The 24,159-nt window shown below is 51.4% G+C and overlaps 1 protein-coding gene and 1 non-coding gene across 4 annotated transcripts; both read left to right on the top strand.

Annotated features, from left to right (window-relative positions):
• Positions 1-1,225: 1,225 nt before the first annotated feature.
• On the top strand, positions 1,226-16,483 carry ENO1 (enolase 1). 3 transcript variants are annotated; one of them, XM_060283476.2, is made up of 12 exons: positions 1,226-1,265; positions 4,246-4,339; positions 6,833-6,928; positions 8,340-8,398; positions 10,093-10,162; positions 10,622-10,755; positions 11,141-11,363; positions 12,495-12,692; positions 13,341-13,542; positions 13,948-14,056; positions 14,306-14,364; positions 16,033-16,483. In XM_060283476.2, the coding sequence occupies exons 2-12, from the start codon at positions 4,255-4,257 to the stop codon at positions 16,100-16,102; spliced, it is 1,305 nt and encodes a 434-aa protein (XP_060139459.1). In that variant the 5' UTR covers positions 1,226-1,265; positions 4,246-4,254; the 3' UTR covers positions 16,103-16,483. The 3 variants fall into 3 exon arrangements, with proteins under 3 accessions (XP_060139459.1, XP_030735333.1, XP_060139461.1); XM_030879473.3 differs by lacking the exon at positions 1,226-1,265 and adding an exon at positions 1,711-1,844; XM_060283478.2 differs by lacking the exons at positions 1,226-1,265; positions 4,246-4,339; positions 6,833-6,928; positions 8,340-8,398 and adding an exon at positions 8,470-9,878.
• A 6,489-nt stretch (positions 16,484-22,972) lies between these two features.
• Positions 22,973-23,045, top strand: TRNAL-CAA (transfer RNA leucine (anticodon CAA)). The gene has a single exon. It is a non-coding gene; the product is annotated as a tRNA-Leu (tRNA).
• Positions 23,046-24,159: the final 1,114 nt, after the last annotated feature.

Below are 24,159 nucleotides of genomic sequence, written 5' to 3' on the forward strand. Positions count from 1 at the left end.
CCAAGAATCTTGCAACAGCAGCAGTCTGAGATCATGTTCTACATCTGATTTCCTGCTAGGAATCACTGGTTGTGGCCAGAAACCCGTTATAAGAGCCATGTCTTTCTATCTTTATCTCTCCAACCATTTTAACATAAAATGAAAGAGATTGTTTTGGAGCCCTTTCAGGGCCACACCTTAGAATTGCTCTGAAAATAAGAGCTCTAAGTGTCTGATTTCTGTTGAGTTCTTAAGGTTTAGGAGATAGTGGCTGTTGATTTAGCTGCTGGGTCATGGGGCTGGGATCTTGGTCTTAAGCAGTCTGAAACACCAGTGTATTGCTGGGGAAACCACAAACCCTGCTTGCAAAATTCACGTAATTCTTTAGGAAACATTTTACAATTTCCTTGTTGTTTTTTTGCTGAATTTAATCCTAAAGTTCTTTCTTCTTAGTCAATGGAAAACAAACACAGTGGACTCAATAGGTCTTCAGCTTTACCCAAGGCTAGGAATTAAGGAATAAAAGCAGTTTTTGCAGCTGACCAGAAGAAATAATAATTAAAATCAAATATACACTCGAATCTCTCCATGGAAGGCAATGGGTTAAGTATGGAGATGAATGACATTGTTTTAGCTCTCAGACTTACAGACCAAGAGGAGCACTAAGAACATACAAAAATAACTCTATCATAAAACGAAGCCCTCCCTTGAGTGTGTGTTGCGGGGTCGGGGGGAGATGTGCTGCAGAACTGATTTGAAATGGTATCGGTTCTTTCTTCATCAGAAGGGGAAAATAACTGCACCCACTCATGCCTGTTTTTCATTTGTCAGACTACTCTGGAATATTACCTGTTTTGAACTTTGAGAAATTCCCCGAGTCTGTGTGAAATTCCATTCCCAAATCAGTACAAGTATGGTTCACGTGTATGGGAAAGGGAGGTATAGAAGCTTACTTTCAAGATCCAACATAAAAAGAGCCGAAGAATGAACTAACCCTGGGCACTCACGTGGAGTGCCTGGTACGTAGGAAGCGCTCAAAAAGTATTAGCTGTAATTAAGGGAAAGCGAACATCCTTTCGGCTCTTGGCCTAATAACTCCTGTGTGACCGACGCAAGGACAAAGGGACCGGGTCACCTTGGCGGGCTGTCGGGCGCGCAGGGCGCAGGCGCGGGTGGGCACACGTGGCCGGCCTCGCGACCCCGCGGCCCGGGAGCGGGGTCCGGCCGCGCGGCCACCAACGTGTCCAGGCCGCCGGGGTCTCCGGCACCGCGCTGCGGGGCGACGGGTGAGGTGGCCGGGAAGGGCGGGCCGCGAAGGTCGTCACCAAGGTCGTGGGCCGGACGTGCGGCGCCGGGGCGACGCGGCGTGCGTGCGGGACTCGGAGTACGTGACGGAGCCCCGAGCCCTCATGCCGGCCGCGCCGCGCCGCCCCTCCCCCCGGGCCCCGGCGCCACAGACTCGGCTCAGCCGCGGATCCCAGCGGCGGGCGGGAGCGAAGGCGGACGGGGGCTCGCCCGCATCCCCACATAGCCGCGGGGTAGTTGGGACACCCAGCCCGACCCCACCCCAACTCCTCGGGACGTCGCCCCCTCTTCCAGTTCCCGGCGCCCGCAGTCCCACCCCTCCCTCGGAGGCGAGGGCCCGAGTGACGGCGCGCCGGGCCAATGGCAAGGCAGCGCGGAGGGGGTGGGCTTGAGGGGCGGGAAGTGGGCGGGGTCCCCTCGAGCTGGGCAGGAAGTCCAGGCCGGCGGAGCGGAGACGAGCTCGCGGTACTTGGAACGTCCGGACCTTGCGCGTTAACGCTTACCCTCTGTGCCCGCAGCACCCTCTGCTTCTCTCTCGTGCGGCGACCTCAGGCGGCCGGGTGAGAACTCAAGGAAGGGCTGCCGAGCAAGCGCCCGGGCAGGCGGTGCGTGGGTGCCCCGGGCCCGCGGGCGCTCCTGCGCCTCAGACGGCGTGCCCGGGGGTTCGGCGGGGAAGGGACGGGTCGGCGCGCGCGAGCGGCCTCCCCGGGCCAGAGTTGCGGCCCGAGGCGGGGGCGCGGCGCCCGGTTTCTCCTGAGGGGAAGGTGCAGCTCAGCCTGTGATTACGAGTACGGGGCCGCGTCACTGTCCCGGGAGGTTAGAGGTAGAACACGCGGTCACCAGGACAGCAGGCGGTGAGGGTGGAAGGTTTGGCGAGCGCTCCAGGCCTAACCCGCATGCTCATTAAAGCCAGGCCCTTCCGAAAATGGAGAAAGGGGGCCGGAAAAGGAGAGATGCCCGGGAAGCGGCAGCCCACCCCACCCCCGCGCCCGTGCCTCCCGCTGGTGGCCCTCGGCCTGGCGCCTGAGTGTCCATCCCTTTGCTGCTCCGGAATGAGCAGGGACTGATCTGCCTTCAGAAGGCACTTGATCTGGAGGGGACTGCAGGCGAGCCGGGGGGTCATTGGAAGCCCTGCAGGCGACCTCGCCCAAGTCGGGCACGAGACGCTCCCTGCTCCCTGGGCTGGCCACCAACAATCGGCCCTTGATCTGACATTAAAAGGATATACTTTAAGAAAATTTCCTGTTCGCTGCTTCCTCTGCAATGTGGTCTCTTCCTCCTGGGCGGTGTGGGCAGCCGGTTGACCTGCTTCCGGGGCACACCTAGGCCCCGGCTGCCCGGTGTGCTCGTGCTGCCCCTGGTCCGGGCTTCAGTTCAGGCAGATAAAAGGCTGTGCAGGCTCCTAGTCAGACCCGTCTTCCGCCCTGCCTGTGCTCCCTGCATTTTAATGACTTCGGAGAAAAGTTTTTCTGTCTAATTTCAAGATAAGTTGAATTTTATTTTCACATCGTGAAGTCAGTCGACTGCCTTGTTTTATATCACTAAAATAAAACCAGAAATGAAATCTTACAACTGTATGATGAGGAAGTGTAATGAAGATGTGCTTAGAAGTGCATCTAAAATCTGTGAAGTAAATCAGTGATGGCATGGGGGATGCAGGGGGGAGCAATGACTGGAAATGGCCTCTGGGGACTTTTTTGGGGTGGTCATTGTTACACACGGGTATATGATTTACCAAAACTCAAAATTAACTAAAATTTTAAAACTAAAAGATTTTAAGCAAATTTGCCTTTTTGAGATAAAAACTAGATACCTTTTTATTGGCTAATGAGTAAAACTCCATTGTTACAAAGAAAAAACAAAGCCACAGAAGTGACTTCAGTATCTAATTTTGAAACTTAAAAAGATGCCATCTGCTGCTTCAGAACATTCCAGAGAAGATAATGGAGAGGAGCCCAGCTAGATAATGGCTTCCAAACGCTGATTTGGTTCCTCCCCTCCACTTCAATTCTGTTGTTCCTTGGAGAGCCTCTGGGGGAAAAAAGCAAGAAAGGGGCTTTCTTTGAGCTCTTGATATTTGTTCTCTGTAGCTGCAAACCACCCCCCTCCCCTTTTTTCTAAAGGTGTTTTCAAAGGAAAGCACTTCCCTTGGCGTATCCTGGTGCTCAAAGATAGAATCCTTTCTCTAGTTACAAATCACGACATTTCATAATTAAGTTTTTTAAACGGGGTGAAATGCCTATTGAAAGCAGCACTGACTAGATTATGTTATCTGTTTGCCCTGTCTTGCTGAAGACCCAAGTACTCTGAGGTTTGAAAGGCTCAGAAATTGGCAAAGATCACAGCACACAGACCAAGGAGCTCATTCCTGGCCTCCAAACTCAGAATTTCTAACTGATTATCCAACATCGACCAATTGAGCATTCTCCTGCTACCTCAGGTTTTACTTGATGAACTGTGTTCCCAACTTTTAATTCACTGTTCCCCTACAAACCAGATTTTCCTCCTGGTCACCCCCGCCCCTTTTTTTTTTTTTAATCTTAGATGGGTTTGCTTGTGGCCCTCACGTCCCCTTGGTCCTGATTTGGTCCCTTTCCCATGGCCCCGCACCTACCCTCGTTGGTAACTAATGACAGCCAGTTTCAGACTCTCCTCTTCAGGCACTCTGCACGCCATCAACGTGTGAACCTTGCCCGCCAGCACGCGCACTGCCGGACTTTCTTTCCCAGTAGGACAAGACCTGAACTACTAGGGCCTTGCAGAGCTGTCCCTACCTACTTTTTAGGAACAATTCCCAGTGCTCTCCAGCAGGCATTTTCTCCCACTCCAGTCAGCCTTCCTACATGCAGTTTTTAGTTTATGCAGTCTTTCTAGTCTAGGGATCCTCAGAAGTGACCCCTTGCATAATGAGTTGAGACTGCATTATGGTTTATGGAAAATATGGACTGTGCTTCCCCACAGAAATTCACCATGTCTGTCCTCAAGATCCACGCCAGAGAGATCTTCGACTCTCGTGGGAATCCCACCGTTGAGGTTGATCTCTACACCTCAAAAGGTATGGGCCACCTTTGTTTCTATAGACCCTAGCACCACGCTCCATTTTTTAAAACTTCAAATGACAGAGCCTTAGGCAAGAAAACATCTGTTACGGTAAAAGCCTTTCTTTCTGGTCTGCACATGCTGGTAGGCTGTGGTTCCCCACTGGGGGAAGGTTGGGAGGGTTTTAAGGCAAGAGGTCCTTGTCTTGGTGCTTCTTGGTACGTAGAGCAGAACACAGGTTGGCTGCTAGGTCAGTGAGGTGGGGAAGTAATGTGATAACCTTGTCCCTAAAAGGGCCTATCACTAGTTTGCTTCACAGCTTGCTGTGACCAAATACGTAGATACGGCAAGATAGGATGGGTCTTTCTTCCTTGTAAAGGAAAGAGATTAGGGGACTACAAGGGTATATATAGCGTTCTTATCTGCGTTTCCAGAAATCACTCTTAGAGGATCCGGGACAGTTTTTACTTTGGGGTGTTGGAACATTCCAGAGGCTCATACTTTTACCTGGCTGTAAGTACCTGTAGGAAGAATTTGCCCACGTGAGAAAAGAATAGAATGGGAACCCTTAAAAGCTCCCCCATTTTTCTTTTTTACTTTAAGAAAATCTAGTGCTTCCCTAGCCCTGCATTACCCCCGGCAATGTCTCAGCTGCTTTCTAAATGGTTGAAGTTGGAAAAGGAGCTTCAGGCAGAATCACTCAGAGGTGCTGAGCACACAGACCTGCCAGTCAGAGCTGAGTCATGGTCTGAATCACAGGCCTGGCTGTGGAACCCTTCCCTTCCTGTCCTCCCTTCCCCCTTGCCCAGAAAATGAAGGCCCCTCGAGTCGAGGTTCACAGGGCAGGAGTCCGCCTTTGGTTACTGTCGGGGTGCCCTCAGAACACGATTCCTTCTGGGCATGTGCCTTGTGGCAAATGCCGTGTGTTCTCAGAAGATGGCGAGAATTTCCTTTCAGCTTATGAAACTGGCACACTTAGTCAGAGAGTGGAACTTTCCACTTGGAAATTAATGGACTTTGAACAACGAAAAAACCCAGGACACTAGAAGATTGTTGGGAGGGGGAATTTTCTTTGAAACTCTTTAAAATGACTAAAATGTCTTTTGACATTGAAATGAATGGAACTTTCTCTTATGTGTCTTAATCCTTTTAAGAAAAGAAAAAAAACCAGGAAGTCATAAATTTGTTAAGAACCTTTCATCACTTCTTTCGTTCTTAGAATTTATTTTTTAGACCAGTTTTAGGTTCACAGCAGAATTGAGTGGAAGGTACAGAGCATTCCTATCTACCCCCTGTCTCCACTATCACCATCCCCACGAGAGCGGTACCTTTGTTACAGTCGAACGTGTGTTGACACATCATCACCCAAAGTCCACAGTTGACCTTAGGGTCACTCTTGCTTTCCTCATTTCTTCACCTGGCCCAGCGCCTGATGGATACAGAGAAAGCCAGGGCCTGTGTCGAGAAGAACGTGTGTCCTGCTGGTCACACAGTCAGTGCGGTGGCACAGGCATGCAACCAAGTATGACTGCGATACTTGGTTGGGTTTTTCCTCTTAGTTCGTTGCCTTCACATCTCCCGCACCCCCAAGTTCTCGGCATACCTCAGATGGGGAAATCCCTAACGGTTTCAAGGAGATTCAAGAGGCTGCCTACACTTCCTGTTCCCCTAACCCTTCTGCCCCGTGTAACCGGATTTCTGCGGTACCTTTCTTGGCACTGTCTGTCCTCCAAGAAGATTTGCCGCTTTTCTGCTCCACAGTCTCGGCTTAGCCAGGCAGCTGGTTTCTGTATCTGCAGGACTGCGCAGTGCGTGCTTGACTGGGTTCTAGTGTTATTGTGCTTATTCCTTTCCTCTTCCAGTCTGTCCTGTTTTCTGGTTTCCTGTTATGCAGAGAAGCTCCAAATAGCATTTATTGCTCCTTAAGCTGAGGCAGATGAGCTGTAGATTCCTCTTGAGCCAGCGCTTTCAAGGCTTGAAAGCTGGCAACCTGATCTCACTTGTCTAAGGGAAGCTTGGCCACGGTGCTCTAGAGCTGGACTGTCTAAAATAGCCCAGTGTTTTCATGGATTACTAGCTGCTAGACAAGCTTAAATCCCGTAGGTGGCCTGCATTGTATTTCTTTTAGGCCACGCTGCTGGGGGTGGTCCACGGCCCAGCTCCGGGGCACCCGTGGGGAGCTTTGAGAGGTGTGAGCTCAGACCTCCCATTTGTTTTGGAATCTGCACTTTAACTCACAGGTGATAGGTGTGCACGTTAAAATCTGAGAAGCTCTGCTCTAGACCTTTTTCTTTAGAGAAATTCATCAGCTGTGCTCTAGTGTCTGCAGTGCGGAATCATAAAAACATGACAGGCAGGAGAAGCAGCCAGTCTGAGTCCTCCCATCGTTGGGAGGAAGTAACTGTTTCCTAAGGGCAGCTCCCTCAGTGAGCAGGGAGGGACTTGGGCGAGGGCGGGAGCTATTTCTTAGTCATTAACTATTTCTTGCCCTCCGTCTCTCAACATCCAGGTCTCTTCAGAGCTGCTGTGCCCAGTGGCGCCTCAACTGGTATCTACGAGGCCCTGGAGCTCCGGGACAATGACAAGACGCGCTACATGGGCAAAGGTAAGGGCCGAACCCAGGCCGGCCTCCCGGCAGCCACAGCCTCCCTCCCGTTCCCCGCGGCTTGCGTTTGAGGGTAGCAGACCTCTGACTCGGCCCAGAGTGTGGGCAGCGAGTGTGGGCGCCGCACGTGGAGGAGAGGGGAGAGCGGGCTGATGGGTCCCAGCACCCCTGACCCCGTAGCTCAGGGCAGGTGCCGTAACACTTACTTCTGCTGTGGTTTGTCTCCAGTCTGTGAAGAACTCCTGGTTGGGTCAGGGGATGTGGGAGAAGAAGAGGACAAGTTATCTAGTACTAAGGGGCAGCCTCGCATCCTCCGGGAGGGCTCTGAGGGCCTTCCGGGCCATCAGGCCTCTTCAAGGGTCTAGTCGCGGAGGAGAAGAGCTCCCGAAGGCCTGGCTGATGGCTCACCGTTGATGGGCTGTCGTTGTCTTTCAGTCTGTTTGGCAGAGCCAGCCTGCGCTGGGCTGTATGCAGACGGGCTGGAAACTGTGTTGGCAGTGCTCACCTTTCTGTAGATAGAACCTGTGTGGCCAAACTCCAGAAAAGCAGATAGGGCTAGACCGTGCATTCTCAACGGGGACGGGAATTGGTTCTGGAGAGGAAGCAAAAACATCATGACAGTTCATGGTTTGTGGCCCTCCGAAGGGCCACACGTGTAGACAGGTGGAGGGCACATGTGCTGCCAACTCTCCAGGGAGGGCGATTAGGAAAGAGTCCAAAAACACTGCAGAGGAGGGGGCGTGGGCGAGGTGGGGCTGGGGGCACTGGGCCAGGGTCCCAGCGGCCCACTGTAGGGAGGCAGCTTGTGCAGAGAGCTCTCCCCAGGGGCCTTGCAGCCCAGGCGGTACGTGCCTACAGCAGCAGGACAGCGCTGTGCCCTGACTGTGATGAGGACAAATGCATGGTCCCTGTCTTCCTGTTTCCCCTGTCTTCTGTTTCCTCTCTTTCTCTCACTCAGCCTCCTTCCCAGCCTGTTCTCTTCTCAGTCTTTCTTTTTTCCTTCTCTGCCCATCTCTACTGGTCAGGTGTCTCCAGACCCGTTAAGTATATTAACGAGTTCCTGGCACCAGCCCTGTGCACACAGGTAATACATACATTGGGCGTCCTTTAGTCTCTGCAGCTGGCCTGCCCAGTGCATGGTCTTGCCAACTAACCTCCCTTCAGACATTCTGGATGGTTGCTCTGTGTGCGGCTCTAACCCTTGGGGGTCCTAGGTAAGAGCACTCAGACTGGGCCAGAAAGCCCTCCGATTCCAGGGGGAGAGGGCGATGGGGATTTGAAGGAGGTCCCATTGAAGGTCTTTGGTGGGCTCTGAATATCTGGGTTAACGTGGTGAGTGGTTCTCTCCAGCAATGCTGCTCAAGCCTGTCTTTCGTTAATGTCGGTAATTTGATGTGATTATTCCTTCTAGGTGTCTCAAAGGCTGTTGAGCACATCAATAAAACTATTGCGCCTGCCCTGGTTAGCAAGGTAGGACCTGCCTCCTGATAACTAATGTATGTTAATGCTATCAGAGCGCCTCCCAGGCCAGCCCAGGAGGCTTTTCTGTTCATGGAGAGCTTATTCTGAGAGCTAAAGAAGCCGGTTGGATTCCCTGTCGTGCATGCGAATAACTTCGCCTTTCCTAACCCACCCTCTGCCTGTCCATGTGTCCATGGCTAACAGCGCATGGAATTGGATCTGAGGGACGGGAGGCTCTTAGAGCCTTGATGTTTCCCCACAACCATCTTGACCTTCGGGGAGTTAAGATCCAGATTTTAAGAGCGGCTCTCAGGGGCGTTGAATGTAGTATCTGTGGCGACTGACGCATTTTTCGTGAACTGTGGAATTATTTACTGTGTTTTTAAACAGCAGAACTTCCGTTATTAAATTCCTACCTGGAGCCTCAATGTGTCAAACAGATAAAAGCGGAGCTGCTGTAGGTGAAGTGGGTCTGGGGATCCCACAGCCCAGCCTACTCTGCAGCTTGGTCTCGTTGATCCTCCGTCCAGCCCCGCTCTCCGTAGCCGTGGCCCTTTCTCGGGTCCAAACCCAGCCTCGGTCTGTGTGTCCTCCTTGGTAGGGCCCCTCTCCCGGCTCCACCCTGCACGCAGGTGGCAAGCGGCTCCTCTGCCGATCCTCTCCCCAGCTTGCCTGCTGTGGCCTGGCCCACATGGCTGGCTGTAATCGTCCCCAGGCGGAGGTTTTCAGCACTGCCCTGCCGCGCACACCTTCGTCCCGGCCTCCTGGGGCCCTCCACACGCCACTGTTCTTTGTGCCTCAGCGCCCTCACCTGGCCTGACAGTGAGCAGGGCTTTCCGGGACATTTTTCTTTACCTGGGGGAGACAGACTTCAGTCTAACTCTTGGTGAGGGTTGGCCTCAAGCCATCTGCTGGGGTGGCTTCTAACTTTACCCAAAGATGCCTTGTCACGAAAGCCAAAGATGCCAAATTGTTAACGTGGCATGATGGACTTACAGATTCTGGTTTTCTTTCATATTTTAGCTTTTATATAAGAAACATTATAAATAATATGCTGGTATCATTCACTTACGGAGTTTTTAAAGTAATGCCGACTTTTATTACATTACTTTGAGCCAGTTTTTAAGGCACTAGTTTTATTTATACTTTCGCCAAAAACAGTCATTTTCATCAGTCGTCAGACATCATGCTAAATGATGGTGGACTGCATGCAAAACTCGTATCTCCCATCAGATGATGGAGTTTGCTGTCACTGAGGGCAGCCGAGTGACGGCAGAAACTGACTTTGATGGTAAAGAACAATGAATTCTGTTATTTGCTGCCCCAAAAGTCACACTGCTTTGGAGTAATTCCTTCTTTAGCATGAACCAGACAATTCTGCCTCGTGTGTAACGTGACCTCGGACTCCCTCGGTAGACTCCCCTTCACGACATGAGGACCATGCATTGTCGGATCCCTCGTGCTTGGAGAAGTGCCTGATGCTCTTAAAGCAAGTGAAGGGCATTGTTCTGCTTCCCCATTTTCTCTTGGCATTCCCCCCATTTTTGCCTGCCAGACGCATGGATAACACAGAACTGATCTGGGCTTTGCACGGTTCCCAGGGCACGGTTCCCAGGGTTGATGGCTCTGGGACAGGAGGGCACAGGGCATGCAGGTAGAGACCCCACTCCCTCCCAAGCAGCTTATCCTCGCTCTCCCTGTAGAAACTGAGCGTCGTGGAGCAGCAGAAGATCGACAAGCTGATGATAGAGATGGATGGCACGGAAAATAAATGTGAGTGGCCTGAGGTGGGGTCTTTGCCAGGGAGGTTGCGGCTTCTCCTGAAGACCCTTGAAGTCCTTTGGGGAGAGGTCGTGTCGTCCCTAACGATGAATTACGTAACTGTCTGTGGTCCTCCCCTAACTCTAATAAATCACGTTTTTGAATATCAGGAGCATAGCCAGCCGACAGCGCAGGCATACAGGGTTACTCAGAAGAGGCTCGTGCTTTATATAATCGAGCAATTTGTGGGATTTTCCAGAGTCCCATGGACCAAAGAAAGGGCTTTCTCTTTGGGGGAAAAAGCAGCCTATGTGGAAGGCTATTGCATTTCTGGTGTGAATATGCAAAGGAGATAGAAAGGAAAAGGTTCCGAATACAATCCAGGGTGCACACAGTGGTGCAGGTGGGGGCGGCCAGCAGGAGGAAGGCTGGTGAGTAAGAAATCCCTTAACGTAACCTGTTCTGTTCTAGCCAAGTTCGGTGCGAACGCCATCCTGGGCGTGTCCCTGGCTGTGTGCAAGGCTGGCGCCGCTGAGAAGGGGGTGCCCCTGTACCGCCACATTGCCGACTTGGCTGGCAATGCCGAGGTCATCCTGCCAGTTCCGGTGAGTGGCGAGTGTTCGCTTTCTCATGGGGTCCCGAGACCTCCCGCCTCTTGACCTCATCCACGTGTGACTCTCCACACGGGTAGGAGCAGGCTCTGGGGGTCTCGGCTGCAAATAACTCCGCCGCCACCGCCAGCTAAGAGTGACCCTGAGCAGGTGACTCAGCCGCCCTGCACCCATCTCCTTAGTTGTCGATGGGAGATGAAAATTGTACCTGCCTTGTCGGGTTGTGTGCACTTGCGGTGGTAGTGACCGCAGTGCAGAGAGACCTGGTGGCTTCAGAGCCGCACGGGCCCCACATGGGAGCCATGCACCTGGGCGTCGTGGGGCTGCTGAGGGGCGGGACCCCCCGGGCCTGGAGCTGTACTTGTGTCTCTCCCCACAGGCTTTCAACGTCATCAATGGGGGCTCTCACGCTGGCAACAAGCTGGCCATGCAGGAGTTCATGATCCTCCCCGTCGGGGCCGAAAACTTCCGGGAGGCCATGCGCATTGGAGCGGAGGTATACCACAACCTGAAGAATGTGATCAAGGAGAAATACGGGAAAGACGCCACCAACGTGGGAGACGAAGGCGGGTTTGCTCCCAACATCCTGGAGAACAAAGAAGGTAGAGGCTCCGGAGGAAGCCCCTGGGTTTCTGAGCACCGCCCCCAGCGTCTGCGAGCCTTCCACGCCTGCCCTCAGGGGCGCTGCTCTTTCCACCGTTCGTTCATTAAGTAGCAAAATGCAAAACCCTGCAGACATGGGAGCTAGCGCTTCATTTTTTAAAAAAACAAATCACGCGAAATTATCTTACAAATTCGACTTCTGAATGTCCTGATGATTTGCTTAAACTGGGCTGACGGTGGGGTAGGGAGGCGGTTCGTTTTCTTGCTGTCGTCCCTGCTCCCCCAGCGATGGCAAGGGTTCGCAACCTGCTCCGTGTTCAAGGATGCTGGCTGTGATGAGGACTGCTGCCGTCAGTAACCATTTCGGGTCATTCAGCTGCTGTAATGCTGCACAGGCTTTATTTAACTTTGAATCCTTAGGCACAGGATGAAATGTGAGAGTTGAGCAGAGAATACAGAAGTCCTAGGAAAAGAATTCGCGGATGAATTTTTTGTTTTAGAAGAACAAGTAGGGTTCCAAGCATATTTCATTGCCTTCAAGGATGGCTAGTGAAGGAAATGTCCATCCTGCTCGTTGGGTCAGTCATACGAAATTGCTGACGTTCGGCTATTTTAACCTATAAAAAGTGGCCCTTCACGCAGTTTGAATCTTGGGGGTCTTGGGGACACTGGAACAGGGGCCGGTGTCTGTCAGTTTCCCTACCGGCAGCGCTGCCGAGCGAGGCCGACCCTGAGCCTGGGCCGGACAGCAGAGCTGGAGCGGGGGCCTCGCTGTGCGGGCTCCCCCTTGGATCTCAGCATTGGCTCTATTTAAAGCCAGTTCTGCGGGACGGCTGATCTCAGCTGGTCACTGTATCTTGGCCGGCACAGCTGTTCTTTGGTGCTAAATTTGGGAGCACTTGTCAGTGAAAAAGCCTCTTAGAGTCCATTTCCAACTTGGCCATGCACTAGTGGCCCTGACCAATGGTTTCTTGCCCCGAAGCAGAAAAGAGTAACTAGAATCTTTGAAACTGGTGCTTGGGGCCAGAGCACCTCTTCCTCTTCCGTTACGGTTCCCATTTGGCAGAGTTAAAGGGGAATTTTATCTCCATCCTCCTGGTTTCCAAACTCTCACCGCCATCTCTTTCCAGCCCTGGAGCTGCTGAAGAACGCCATCGGGAAGGCGGGCTACACCGATAAGGTCGTCGTTGGCATGGATGTGGCCGCCTCTGAGTTCTTCAGGTCAGGCAAGTATGACCTGGACTTCAAGTCACCCGATGACCCCAGCAGGTACATCACACCCGACGAGCTGGCCAACCTGTACAAGTCCTTCATCAGGGACTACCCAGGTGAGTGCTCCCGGAGCGGCTGCAGGTGTGCGAGTGGGTGGAGCCTTCACTGGGGTGCCTGGTGCAGCAGAGCGGGCAGCCGGCCAGCCGTGGTGCAGTGCGATCGCCTCCTGTCACTGTCACAACAGCCTCCTGAGCAAACGTGGTCCTGGCTCCACTGACAGTGAGGAAAGGAGCCGTGAGAGCCAGGACCACTGGGTGCTCCTAGGCTCTGCGTCACCTGATGCGCATGGGAGAGGGGACACAGAGGCACAGAGTGGGTTAGAACTTGCCCAGGGACACACAGCAAATGGTGGAGCAGGTGTTCAGACCAGGAAGCGTCTCTAAGTCCCTGCGTTTAATGTTAAGTAACTTGGTGGAAGCGGAGCCAGGACGCGGAGCCAGGACACGAAGCCCGGTCTTTACCCCTCTGGGTCCACAGCTCTGTTTTTACTATCAATGGCGCTAAACTCACTGTCCTGGGCCTCAAGTTTCCCACTTAACAACTGTGGGGTTGCAGGATTGCACGTGACTACAGTCCCTGTCCCGGGAGGGGGTTGGGAGGCCAGGTGAGTCGGGAGGGAGGACAGGAGGGGGCTCTGGGGTGCTGCGGGTCAGCAGCCTGGGAGGCCACGCTGAGGGAACACGCCCTTGCCCTGCTCTGCTCAGTGGTGTCCATCGAGGACCCCTTCGACCAGGATGACTGGGAAGCTTGGCAGAAGTTCACTGCCAGCGCGGGAATCCAGGTGGTGGGGGACGACCTCACCGTGACCAACCCCAAGCGGATTTCCAAGGCTGTGAGCGAGAAGTCGTGCAACTGCCTCCTGCTCAAAGTGAACCAGATCGGCTCCGTGACTGAGTCCCTGCAGGCGTAAGTGCCCTTGCACAGAGGGTGGGGCCTCCTGACTGGGACTCCTGGGGGCCTTTAGAGTAAGCTTTGGCCCCAAGGGGATCAGGGCGTTGGGCGGTTGTGTTCTAATCCTGACCACTTGGTGGCCCTACACTCCTGATTTACTGTCACGGAGGACGTTAGTCAGGAGACACACGTGTCTCTCCCTCGAGGAGACTGAACCCAGTTCAAACGTGACTAGAGGGCAGAGAAAGGTCCTCGGGCCCTTCACAGTCGGGCGAGGGTTACCCTCTTCCCCAGCAGTTGGGAGCTCAGGGCTGCCCCTGGCCCCCCACCGGGAGTGATTAGTCATGGCCTCAGGAGGCCAGCAGGGGCCACAGTGCCCAGGCAGTGGAGCCATGCTGTCTGCTTGTCCCTGGCTTCTAGGTGCAAGCTGGCCCAGTCCAATGGGTGGGGCGTCATGGTGTCGCATCGCTCCGGGGAGACTGAAGACACCTTCATCGCCGACCTGGTGGTGGGACTGTGCACTGGGCAGGTAAAGAGCTCCATGGGGTGAAGGGTGCTCCCTGCTTCTCTCTCTGACCTCAACTTCCTGAGCACAGACTTGGGGGGCAGGGGGGAGAATGGGGTCCTGGGTGCCCCTTTTATCCCCTCCTTCCTAGGGCCAGGGATCCTCTTTAAGAAATTGCTGGCTCTCTGCCGTGGCACCCTCCCCTTGCCCAAAATGCCCATGAAGATTCAGTGTCCACTGTAAGCAACCGTGGCCTTTCTTTTCTCCTTCCAGATCAAGACTGGTGCACCATGCCGATCCGAGCGCTTGGCCAAGTACAATCAGATCCTCAGGTAAAGAGGCTACCTTCGCTGCGTGTGTGGGCTTGCTTGGTCTCCAGGAGGAGCCCCTGGCCCTGTGGGGCTGGTACAAGGGTTGGGGCAGGGACCCTGGCCCCTGATATGTTAGGTTGGGGCGGTTGGGTGCCTGGCAGCGTTGGCCCAGAGCGGGGCCTGTTCCACACGATGCTGCCATCTTCTGGTGGGAGAGGGAACTGGCTCCCCTTTAGACAACTGAATCAGAAGTTGGGGAGCTACAGGGAAGCCTTAGTGAAGCTCTCATTTTACACCCTTGTTTTGTGGACAAAGATACCAGAGCTCACAGAGAGGAAGAAGAATCGCCAGCGGGTACACAGCAGGGTTTCAGTGTTCAGCGCCTTCTGACGTTCTGGTCCCTCCCCTTTTTGTCTCAGTGTGTCCTTGGGAAGCACCTATAAACACAGGGAGACCTGCCCTTTTGTTATTTTATTCCAGTCTTGAAGGGAAAAGGAACTTCCATTTTATAAGTCCTCCCCCCATACCCCATCTTTAAAACTTTATCCTGGAGGCTTCCCTGGTGGCGCAGTGGTTGAGAGTCCGCCTGCCGATGCAGGGGACGTGGGTTCGTGCCCCGGTCTGGGAAGATCCCACATGCCGCGGAGCGGCTGGGCCCGTGAGCCATGGCCGCTGAGCCTGTGTGTCCGGAGCCTGTGCTCCGCAATGGGAGAGGCCACAACAGTGAGAGGCCCGCGTACCGCAAAAAAAAAAAAAAACTTTATCCTGGAAAATTTCAGGCATATAAAAAAATCAGTGGGGCTTCCCTGGTGGCGCAATGGTTGAGAGTCCGCCTACCAATGCAGGGGACACGGGTTCGTGCCCCAGTGCAGGAATATCCCACATGCCGCGGAGCGGCTGGGCCCGTGAGCCATGGCCGCTGAGCCTGCGCGTCCGGAGCCTGTGCTCCGCAACGGTGGAGGCCACAACAGTGAGAGGCCCGCGTACCGCAAAAAAAAAAAAAAAAATCAGTGAACAGTAGAATGTACTCCCTTCCCCATTACCTGGATACACCAGCTGTCTGTATTCCTCCATGTTTTGTCTCTTTACACCTTTTTTTCCTGGAGAATTTTAAAGCGAATTTCAGGCATCTTATGATTTCACTTGTATATATTTCTTTCAGATAAAGACTTATTTTTGTTTTTTAACATAACCACTCTACAATGATGATGCCCACGATTAGTGGTACTATCAATACCCCCTTTTTTTTTTTTGATATCAGGATCCAAACAGAGTTCACACTAATGAGTGCTCCCTCCTTATTTCCCTGTGCCATTTGTTGCAGAAACTGGGTTATCCTTTCATTGAAAAAACATTTTCTTAAATATTCTAAGAAATAGCAATCCTACCATGTCTTCTCCTTTGTCCTTTAGAAACATTGGGGGGAAGAGAAGGAAGGCGAAGGGTCGGCCAGTGGACAACTTGTTGGGTGAATTGGGTGGACGGAGAGAGCCGAATGCTCTTCTATTCCTGGCATCTCCAAGAAGCTCAAATTTAGGGGAATAGTTAGACAGACTGGGCGATGGTTGGGTCCCCAACTTCCTGGCAGGAAGTGTGTCTTTAACCACTTCTCTGGGTGGGAAAACTTACTGCATTGAGGTGTGACTTCTCTCTTTCCCTCCCTGTCTCTGTATCTTTCTGCTTCCTAAGAATTGAAGAGGAACTGGGCAGCAAGGCCAAGTTTGCCGGCAGGAACTTCAGAAACCCCCTCGCCAAGTAAGCTGTGGGCGGGTGAGCCCTGTGGTCACTCGTCGGCTAATTAGACCTGCTCCTGATGTCACCTGGGCAGCTCAAGGCCCCCGCCGATGCTCTGAGGGGCCTCTGATAGTTAACTGCCCTCTCCCCTTCCTGTGACATTCTCACTGCTGCTTTAGACCCGCTGCAGAAGCCGAGCTTGACCACCTGGAACCCTGCTGGAAACCCTAGCTCTCTAACTATATAATTGGCCCAAATCATTGTTTTTCTCACCTCGCTTCCACCAAGTGTCTGGAGCCATGTGTGTCTGCATTGTAATCTCCGAGGTGTCCACAGGCAAGATCCCCGGTGGTTTTGTGTGCAAAATAAAAAGGCCTCAGTGACCCATAGGGATGCTCTGTGTGTATGAAGTGGTCCGTCAGTCTGTCTGTCCTCACGTCTTGAGTATTCATGGAGCACCTCTACAAGAGCTGAGGCTTTGTGTCATGACAGAAGCGGGGGAGGAGTTTGTGCAGGACGCCACGTAAGCCCTGGGGAAGGGCAGGTTTGGGAAGAGGTGGGAGATGGGGTAGCCTGTGCCCTTCCGCAGCAGCTCGGGCAGCGCCCGGACCGGAGGCCTGACTTCAGGATCAGACATGTTAATTTGGGAGAAAAGAGCTCTCACAGGTTACCTCAAGGACAGCAGCTTCCAGGTCACACCATGAGTCCAAACCAGAGGGAAGCTGAGCGTCCTGGGCAGGCTGGGGGGCAGGTTCTCCATCCTTAGGGGAAACTGGTAAAAGAATGGTTAGAGGTAGCTCTGGGGCGGTAGGAGGGCATCCAGAGGGTCTTGGAGAACCCTATTTAGATACATTAAAATTTAATTTTGGGACTTCCCTGATGGTCCCGTGGTTAAGACTCCACACCCCAAATGCAGGGGGCACAGTTTCGATCCCTGGTCAGCGAACTAAAATCCTACATGCTGCACAGCATGGCCTAAAAAATTGAAAGAAAAATTTTTTTAATTTAATTTCTTTCCTCATTTTCACTAACCTGATTTCAAGTGCTCAGAGGCTCCACGTGGCTGATGCCCACTGAGTTGGGTACCACGGGTGTGAAGCATTAGCACTGCAGAAAGCACCATTACAGAGAAACGACTAAGCACCAGTGAGACATGAAATACTGTGGTTGCTCTGAATTGTGTTATAATACCTGGTGAGGCCCCCCAGTGGACACTGTTGTTATTGCTCATCTGTATCAGGGATTAACCCAAGAAGCAGAGCCAGTAGAAGGTACATATATTAAGGGATTTATCACAAGGAATTGGCTCCTGTGATTGTGGCTAAGCTAATCCACAATCCATAGGGCAGCCAGTCAGAAGGGAGGGGACCAGGACACAGGTGAAATTTCTCTTGGGTCAGCCCTACTTCTAAGACCTTTTACCTGATTCAGGCCCACCTGGGTCATCCAAGATCATTCCTTGTTCAGAGTCAGCAGATAAGTGGTTTTAATTATGTCTGCAGAATAGCTTCACAGTAATACCTAGATTAGTATTTGACTAAACGGTAGGACTCGAGTCATGTCACAAAGCCACCACCCCTTTTGCACTTGGCAACCACACACATACGTCTTAAACCATAATCTCCAAGTAATAACAAAACCCTTCTTCACCTAATGTGGTACAGCTCTCCTGTGTACAGCCAAAGCCACTCACCTGTCCCAGCTTTGTATGACTGGTTTCCATCTAAAAACTGCCTCTGCAAGGAAGTGAGTCGAACTCGGCCTGACAGTCTCACTAGAATGTTCGTTCATCCAAACTTTAAAGCAGCAAGTTAGCATTACTGTCTCTAAACTTGGTTTCATGTCAACATTTCCTGACACTTTAATTTTAAAACAATGACTGGCAGTTAAACGCATTTATCACTCTTGGGTTAAAGGGCAAGGAGCCCTTTCAGATCTGCTCCACCCGGAAGGAAGGCTGCTGGGGCCTCCCTGGCCCTGGGGACACTGAGCCCCTGGGGAGGATGGTTGGCAACTCTGACCCAGCAGAGACAGCACGAAGCATGTTCCTGATGCGGATGGGCAGGAGTAGGCCAGGAGGAATTGCAGACCCTTGGCCTCTTCCTGGGGGCCCTGTGTGAAGCAGGACAGGCTACGTTAATTCTGAGTTTCCAGAAAGCCACTCTTGGGCTTTAAGATGAGCTATGATGTTAAACATTTCTCTGGATCACAACTGCAGGAACTTAAAGTGTTTTTAAAGTAAACATCTTTGGTAGTAGTCTCTGGACTTGCATTATGTATTTTCTTTTTAAATTTTAACCTCATAATACAAATACTTTCCCACAAAATATTTACTTTTCATCTGTGGTGGTCTTCCAGATTCCTGCAACATCAGAACAAAAATCAACTGAAAAGTTGAAACAGTGTAGTCTGCAAACCTGGCCATACATTGGAATCACCTCGGAAGCCTTTAAGTCTCCCATTGCCCAGGCCAAGTAAATCAGAACCTCAGAGTAGAAACCAAAGACTCAGTATTAAATTTCCCAGCTGACTCCAATGTGCAGCTCAGCCTGAGAAGCACTGCAGCACAGGAGGTGGATTGCAGGACTGGCGATGACCAGGCAGGCCTAGAATGCCAGGCTCCCCTGAAACAAACCCGTCCGCCCTGGTAATTTTATTTTTGTTGAATGCAGCTGAGGCCGGAAGATGGCGTCCGAAGGCAGTCAACTCAGGCCACAGAGCTGCGAGCTGTGCCATCTGCAGGGAAGGAGCCTGGCTCTTGACTAGGAATTCTGTGTACAGTCAGCTCTCCTCCCAGCAGTGGAGATCCTGCTCGCCACAGCAGCCCAGGCGTATGTGGTGCAGTGGCTGAGAGCACAGCAGGAGCTGGACCACCCAGGTTTGGATTCTGGCCCTCCCACTGAACAACTGAACAAATCTGTACGATGAGGCTAATACTCCAATAGTGCTACCTCATGGCTTGTTACAGAGTATTATAAATGGTCACATCAACTTAGGCTCCCACCCAGCATAGATTAAACCATCAGGTGCTGATACACTTACTTAGGAAGAGGTACAGGGCATAGGGAAAGAGGAGGAAGGTCTTTAGAGCATATAAAGCACCTGTGGCCATGACTGAACAAAAAGGGACAGAGTCTGGAATGGAAAGTTCACAGCAACCTGGGAGAAGTGTGGGGACCCACTGAACCAACCTCAGTGACGTATAATTAACATTCAGTAACAGGCACCTGTTTTAAGTATACAGTTTGAAGTGTTTTCACATATACACCTGGGTAACCAGCACCACCACCACAACAGACCGTTTCCAACACCCCCAAGAGTTCCTTGAGCCCCTTCCTGGCTAATCCCCACCCCCACCCCCCAAACGCAGGCAACCTAGTGTGTTTTTTTTAGTTCAAATGAGTTGTCAAAATCTAAAAAACAGATTCCTTGTAAGAAAAAAGAAATCTTGCCTGGTGGCGCAGCGGTTAAGAATCCGCCTGCCGATGCAGGGGACACGGGTTCAAGCCCTGGTCCGGGAAGATCCCACATGCCACAGAGCAGCTAAGCCCATGCGCCACAAGTACTGAGCCTGTGCTCTAGAGCCCGCGAGCCAGAACTACTGAGCCCACATGCTAAAGCCCATGCTCTGCAACAAGAGAAGCCACCGCAATGAGAAGCCCACACACCGCAATGAAGAGCGGCCCCTGCTCGCTGCAACTAGAGAGAGCCCGTGCGCAACTATGAAGACCCAACACAGCCAAAAATAAATAAATACATTTATTTTTTTAAATATTCCAATTTCTGCGTTCTAATGGATTGGAAAATTGCCAACACTGGGCCCGCATCCCTAGAAGACAACAGTTGGCCACCATCTTTTTTTTTAAGCCATTTTTTTTTTAACATTTATTTATTTATTTATTTTTGGCTGCGTCGGGTCTTAGTTGTGGCGTGTAGGACCTTTCATTGCGGCGCGAGGACTTCTCTGTAGTTGTGGCCCTCAGGCTCAGTAGTTGCAGTGAGTGGGCTTAGTTGCCCCACGGCATGTGGGATTTTAGTTCCCCGACCAGGGATTGAATCTGGGCCCTCGGCAGTGAAAGCCCAGTGTCCTAACCCCTGGACTGCCAGGGATTCTTCTGAAGGCAGCCCACTGCCTCCTGCTTCTCTTAGTTACAGGCCTGCCCAGCCCTCCACGGCTTTTGAATTGGCCACCCCTGGTCCACGGTCTCTTCTGCAGGCCGACATCTTTCCAAATCTTTCCTTTTTGTAAGAACCCTCTATCCCCAAGGGTTCCGGAGTTCAGGTCCTCCAGGGCTTCTCTGCCATTGACAACTCATCTCTTGGTGCCTCCAGGTAATAACGGCTCCCCAGACGCAGCCTTGAACGTGTCAGCTCATCTAGGCTCATAAATGTGGCCGGCAAGGCACCACCTTCATCCAGTTCTGCTCTAGAGGGAGGCCAGCCTGGCCTTCTTCCTGCCCATCTTGCTGCAAAGTGTGAGGGCTTGGTAATCAGGGCTGCCATCCACAGGGACCAGGAATGGTAGCAGATTCATTTGCATATGTGACCTAAGACAGTAATTAAACCCAGGCGCCCCAGGGGTGAGGAGTAAGCACATTAATTCAGGAGCAATTAAAACCCTCCAACATCACTGTCACACAGCCACCACTTCTGAAACCAGCTGTAACTAATGACAGTCACCTTTGGGCCCCCTCTTTTGGCCACCAGACTGCCACCATGACTGCACATTCTTGAGGGGGGCACTCTTGTGCCTAAGCGGGGGCAGCTTCCCCAGACGCTCGGTCTTTCTGTAGGGCCCCTGATGCTATTATGGACAAGTTACTGAGAAAGACAATGCCTTAGTCTTTTTTGTTTGTTTGTTTTGTTTTGTTTTGTTTTGTTTTGCGGTACGCGGGCCTCTCACTGCTGTGGCCTCCCCGTTGCGGAGCACAGGCTCCAGACGCGCAGGCTCAGCGGCCATGGCTCACGGGCCCAGCCCCTCCGCGGCATGTGGGATCTTCCTGGACCGGGGCACGAACCCACGTCCCCTGCATCAGCAGGCGGACTCCCAACCACTGCGCCACCAGGGAAGCCCACCTTAGTCTTTTTCTTTTTTTTTTTTTTGGTGGCAAAATATACATAGCAAAATTTACCATTTTAACCATTGTTAAGTGTACAATTGGCTGGCATTAAGTACATCCAAAGCTTTCATAACCATCACCACTATCTATTTCCAGAAGTTTTTCATTATCCCAAACAAATTCTACACCCGTTAAGCAATAATTCCCCATTCTCCTCCCCCCACCCTAACTCCTGGTAACTTTTATTCTATTTTCTGTCTCTGGGTGTAAATTTGCCTATTTGAGATATTTTATATAAGGGGATTCATACAAGAGTCATCTGGCTTATTTCACTTGTTGCAATGTTTTCAAGGTTCATACAGGTTGGAGCCTGTGTCAATACTTCATTCCTTTTTATGGCTGAATAATGTTCCATTTTAGAGATATACCACATATATCCATTCATTTGTTGATAGACACTTGGCTGGTTTCTACCTTTTGGTTATTGTCAGTAATGCTTCTATGAACCTGGGTGTACAAATATCTGTTTTAGTCCCTGCTTTCTTTTTTCTTTGTTTTTGTTTTTTTTTTAGTCCCTGCTTTCAATTCTTTTCGGTATGACTTAGCAGTGGAATTGCTGGGTCACATGGTAATTCTATGTTTACCTTTTTGAGGAACTACTAAGCCATTTTCCACTACAGCTGCACCATTGTACCTTCTCACCAGTAATGTATGAAGGTTCCAATTTCCCCACATTCTTTTTCTTTTAAAGATGTTGGGGGAGCTTCCCTGGTGGCACAGTGGTTGAGAGTCCACCTGCCGATGCAGGGGATGCGGGTTCGTGCCCCGGTCCGGGAAGATCCCACATGCCACGGAGCAGCTGGGCCCGTGAGCCATGGCCGCTGAGCCTGCGCGTCTGGAGCCTGTGCTCCGCAACGGGAGAGGCCACAACAGTGAGAGGCCCGCATACCGCAAAAAAAACAAAAAGATGTTGGGGGTAGCAGTTCATTAATTAATCTATTTATTTTTGCTGTGTTGGGTCTTTGTTTCTGTGCAAGGGCTTTCTCTAGTTGTGGCAAGTGGGGGCCGCTTTTCATCGCGGTGCGCGGGCCTCTCACTATCGTGGCCTCTCGTTGCGGAGCACAGGTTCCAGACGCGCAGGCACAGTAGTTGTGGCTCACGGGCCTAGTTGCTCCACGGCATGTGGGATCCTCCCAGACCAGGGCTCGAACCCGTGTCCCCTGCATTAGCAGGCAGATTCTCAACCACTGCGCCACCAGGGAAGCTCTCCCCACATTCTTATCAACACTTGTTATTTTCCATTTTTTTTATTATGGCCATCCCAGTAGGTGGGAAGTGACATCTCACTATGGTTTCGATTTGCATTTCCCTAGTGTCTAATGATGTTGAACATCTTTTCATGTGCTTATTGGCCATTTTTTAATCTTTCCAAGTCGCTTGGCCATTTTGTTCATTGGGTTGTCTTGTTCCTGAGTCATAGAGTTCTTTATATGTTTTGGATCCTATTAGATATATGATTTGCAAATATTCTCTCCCATTCTGTAGTTTGTTTTCTCACTTTCTTGTAGTCTCTTTTAAACTTTTTTTTTTTTTTTTTGGCCCGGCCACGCGGCTTGCAGGATCTTAGTTCCCAGACCAGGGGTTGAACCTGGGCCCTGAGCAGCAAAAGCACGGAATCCTAACCACTGGGCCAGCAGGGAATTCCCACCTTGTAGTGTCTTTTGATACACAAAAGTTTCTAATTTGAAGTCCAATTTATCTATTTTTCCTTTTGTTGCTTGTGCTTTTGGTGTCATGTTTAAGAAACCATTGCCAAACCCAAGATGATGGGGACTTCCCTGGTGGTCCAGTGGGTAAGACTCCATGCTCCAAATGCAGGGGGCCCAGGTTCGATCCCTGGTCAGGGAACTAGATCCCACATGCCACAACTAAGAAGCCTCCATGCCACAACTAAAAAAAAAAAGACCCCACATGCTGCAACTAAGACCCAGCTCAGCCTAAATAAATAAATAAATATATTTTTTTAAAAAAATCCAAGGTTATGAAGATTTGCCCCTGTGTTGTTTTATGGTTTTAACTCTTGTATTTAGGTGGTTTTTTTTGTTTTGTTTTGTTTTTTTTTGGCTGCCTCGGGTCTTCGTTTCTGCACACGGGCTTTCTCTAGTTGCAGCAAGTGGGGGCTTGTTGTGATGCGCGGGCTTCTCACTGTAGTGGCTTCTCTTGTTGCGGAGCACGGGCTCTAGGTGTGCAGACTTCAGTAGTTGTGGCTCGTGGGCTGTAGAGCACAGCCTCAGTAGTTGTGGCACATGGGCTTAGTTGCTCTGCGGCATGTGGGATCTTCCCGGACCAGGGCTCGAACCCGTGTCCCCTGAGTTGGCAGGTGGATTCTTAACCACTGCGCCACCAGGGAAGTCCCTGTATTTAGGTTTCTAATCCATTTTCAGTTAATTTTTATATATGGCATAAGGTAAGGGTCCAACTTCATTCTTTTGCATGTGCCATTTGTTGAAGAGGCTGTCTTTTCCCCACTGAGTAGTCTTGGCACTCTTATTGAAAATCAGTTCGCTATATATACAGATTTATTTCTGGGTTCTCTATTCTATCGGTCTGTATGTCTGTCCTTATGCCATGCCACACTGTTGCAATCACTTTCACTTTATAGGACATGACCTGGCCTTTTACATACATCCCTTCATCTCCTCCTCACCAAACACTCTGATGTAGGCATTATAATCATTCTTACTGGGTAAAGTCAGGTCTAAAAGGTTAGGGTGACTTACCCTCCGTCACAAAACTGGTGGACGTATTATCCTTTGCAAGGTGACATTGCAAGTGCTCCCAGGTTGACAGACATACAAAAACAGTGAATTCTTGTATCTTGACCTTAAAAACAACCTCCATAGTCAGGTGATGTCTAGCCAGGCCTTCAGCAACTGGGATCCCAAAGCCAGGATCTTCCAAGAGGAAGAAAGTGATCCTGAGCATCTTTGATCAAGGTGAGGACAAGAAGGTCCTTCCCCGC

This window comes from Globicephala melas, chromosome 1 (genome assembly GCF_963455315.2).
Source record: "Globicephala melas chromosome 1, mGloMel1.2, whole genome shotgun sequence".
NCBI lineage: Eukaryota > Metazoa > Chordata > Mammalia > Artiodactyla > Delphinidae > Globicephala > Globicephala melas.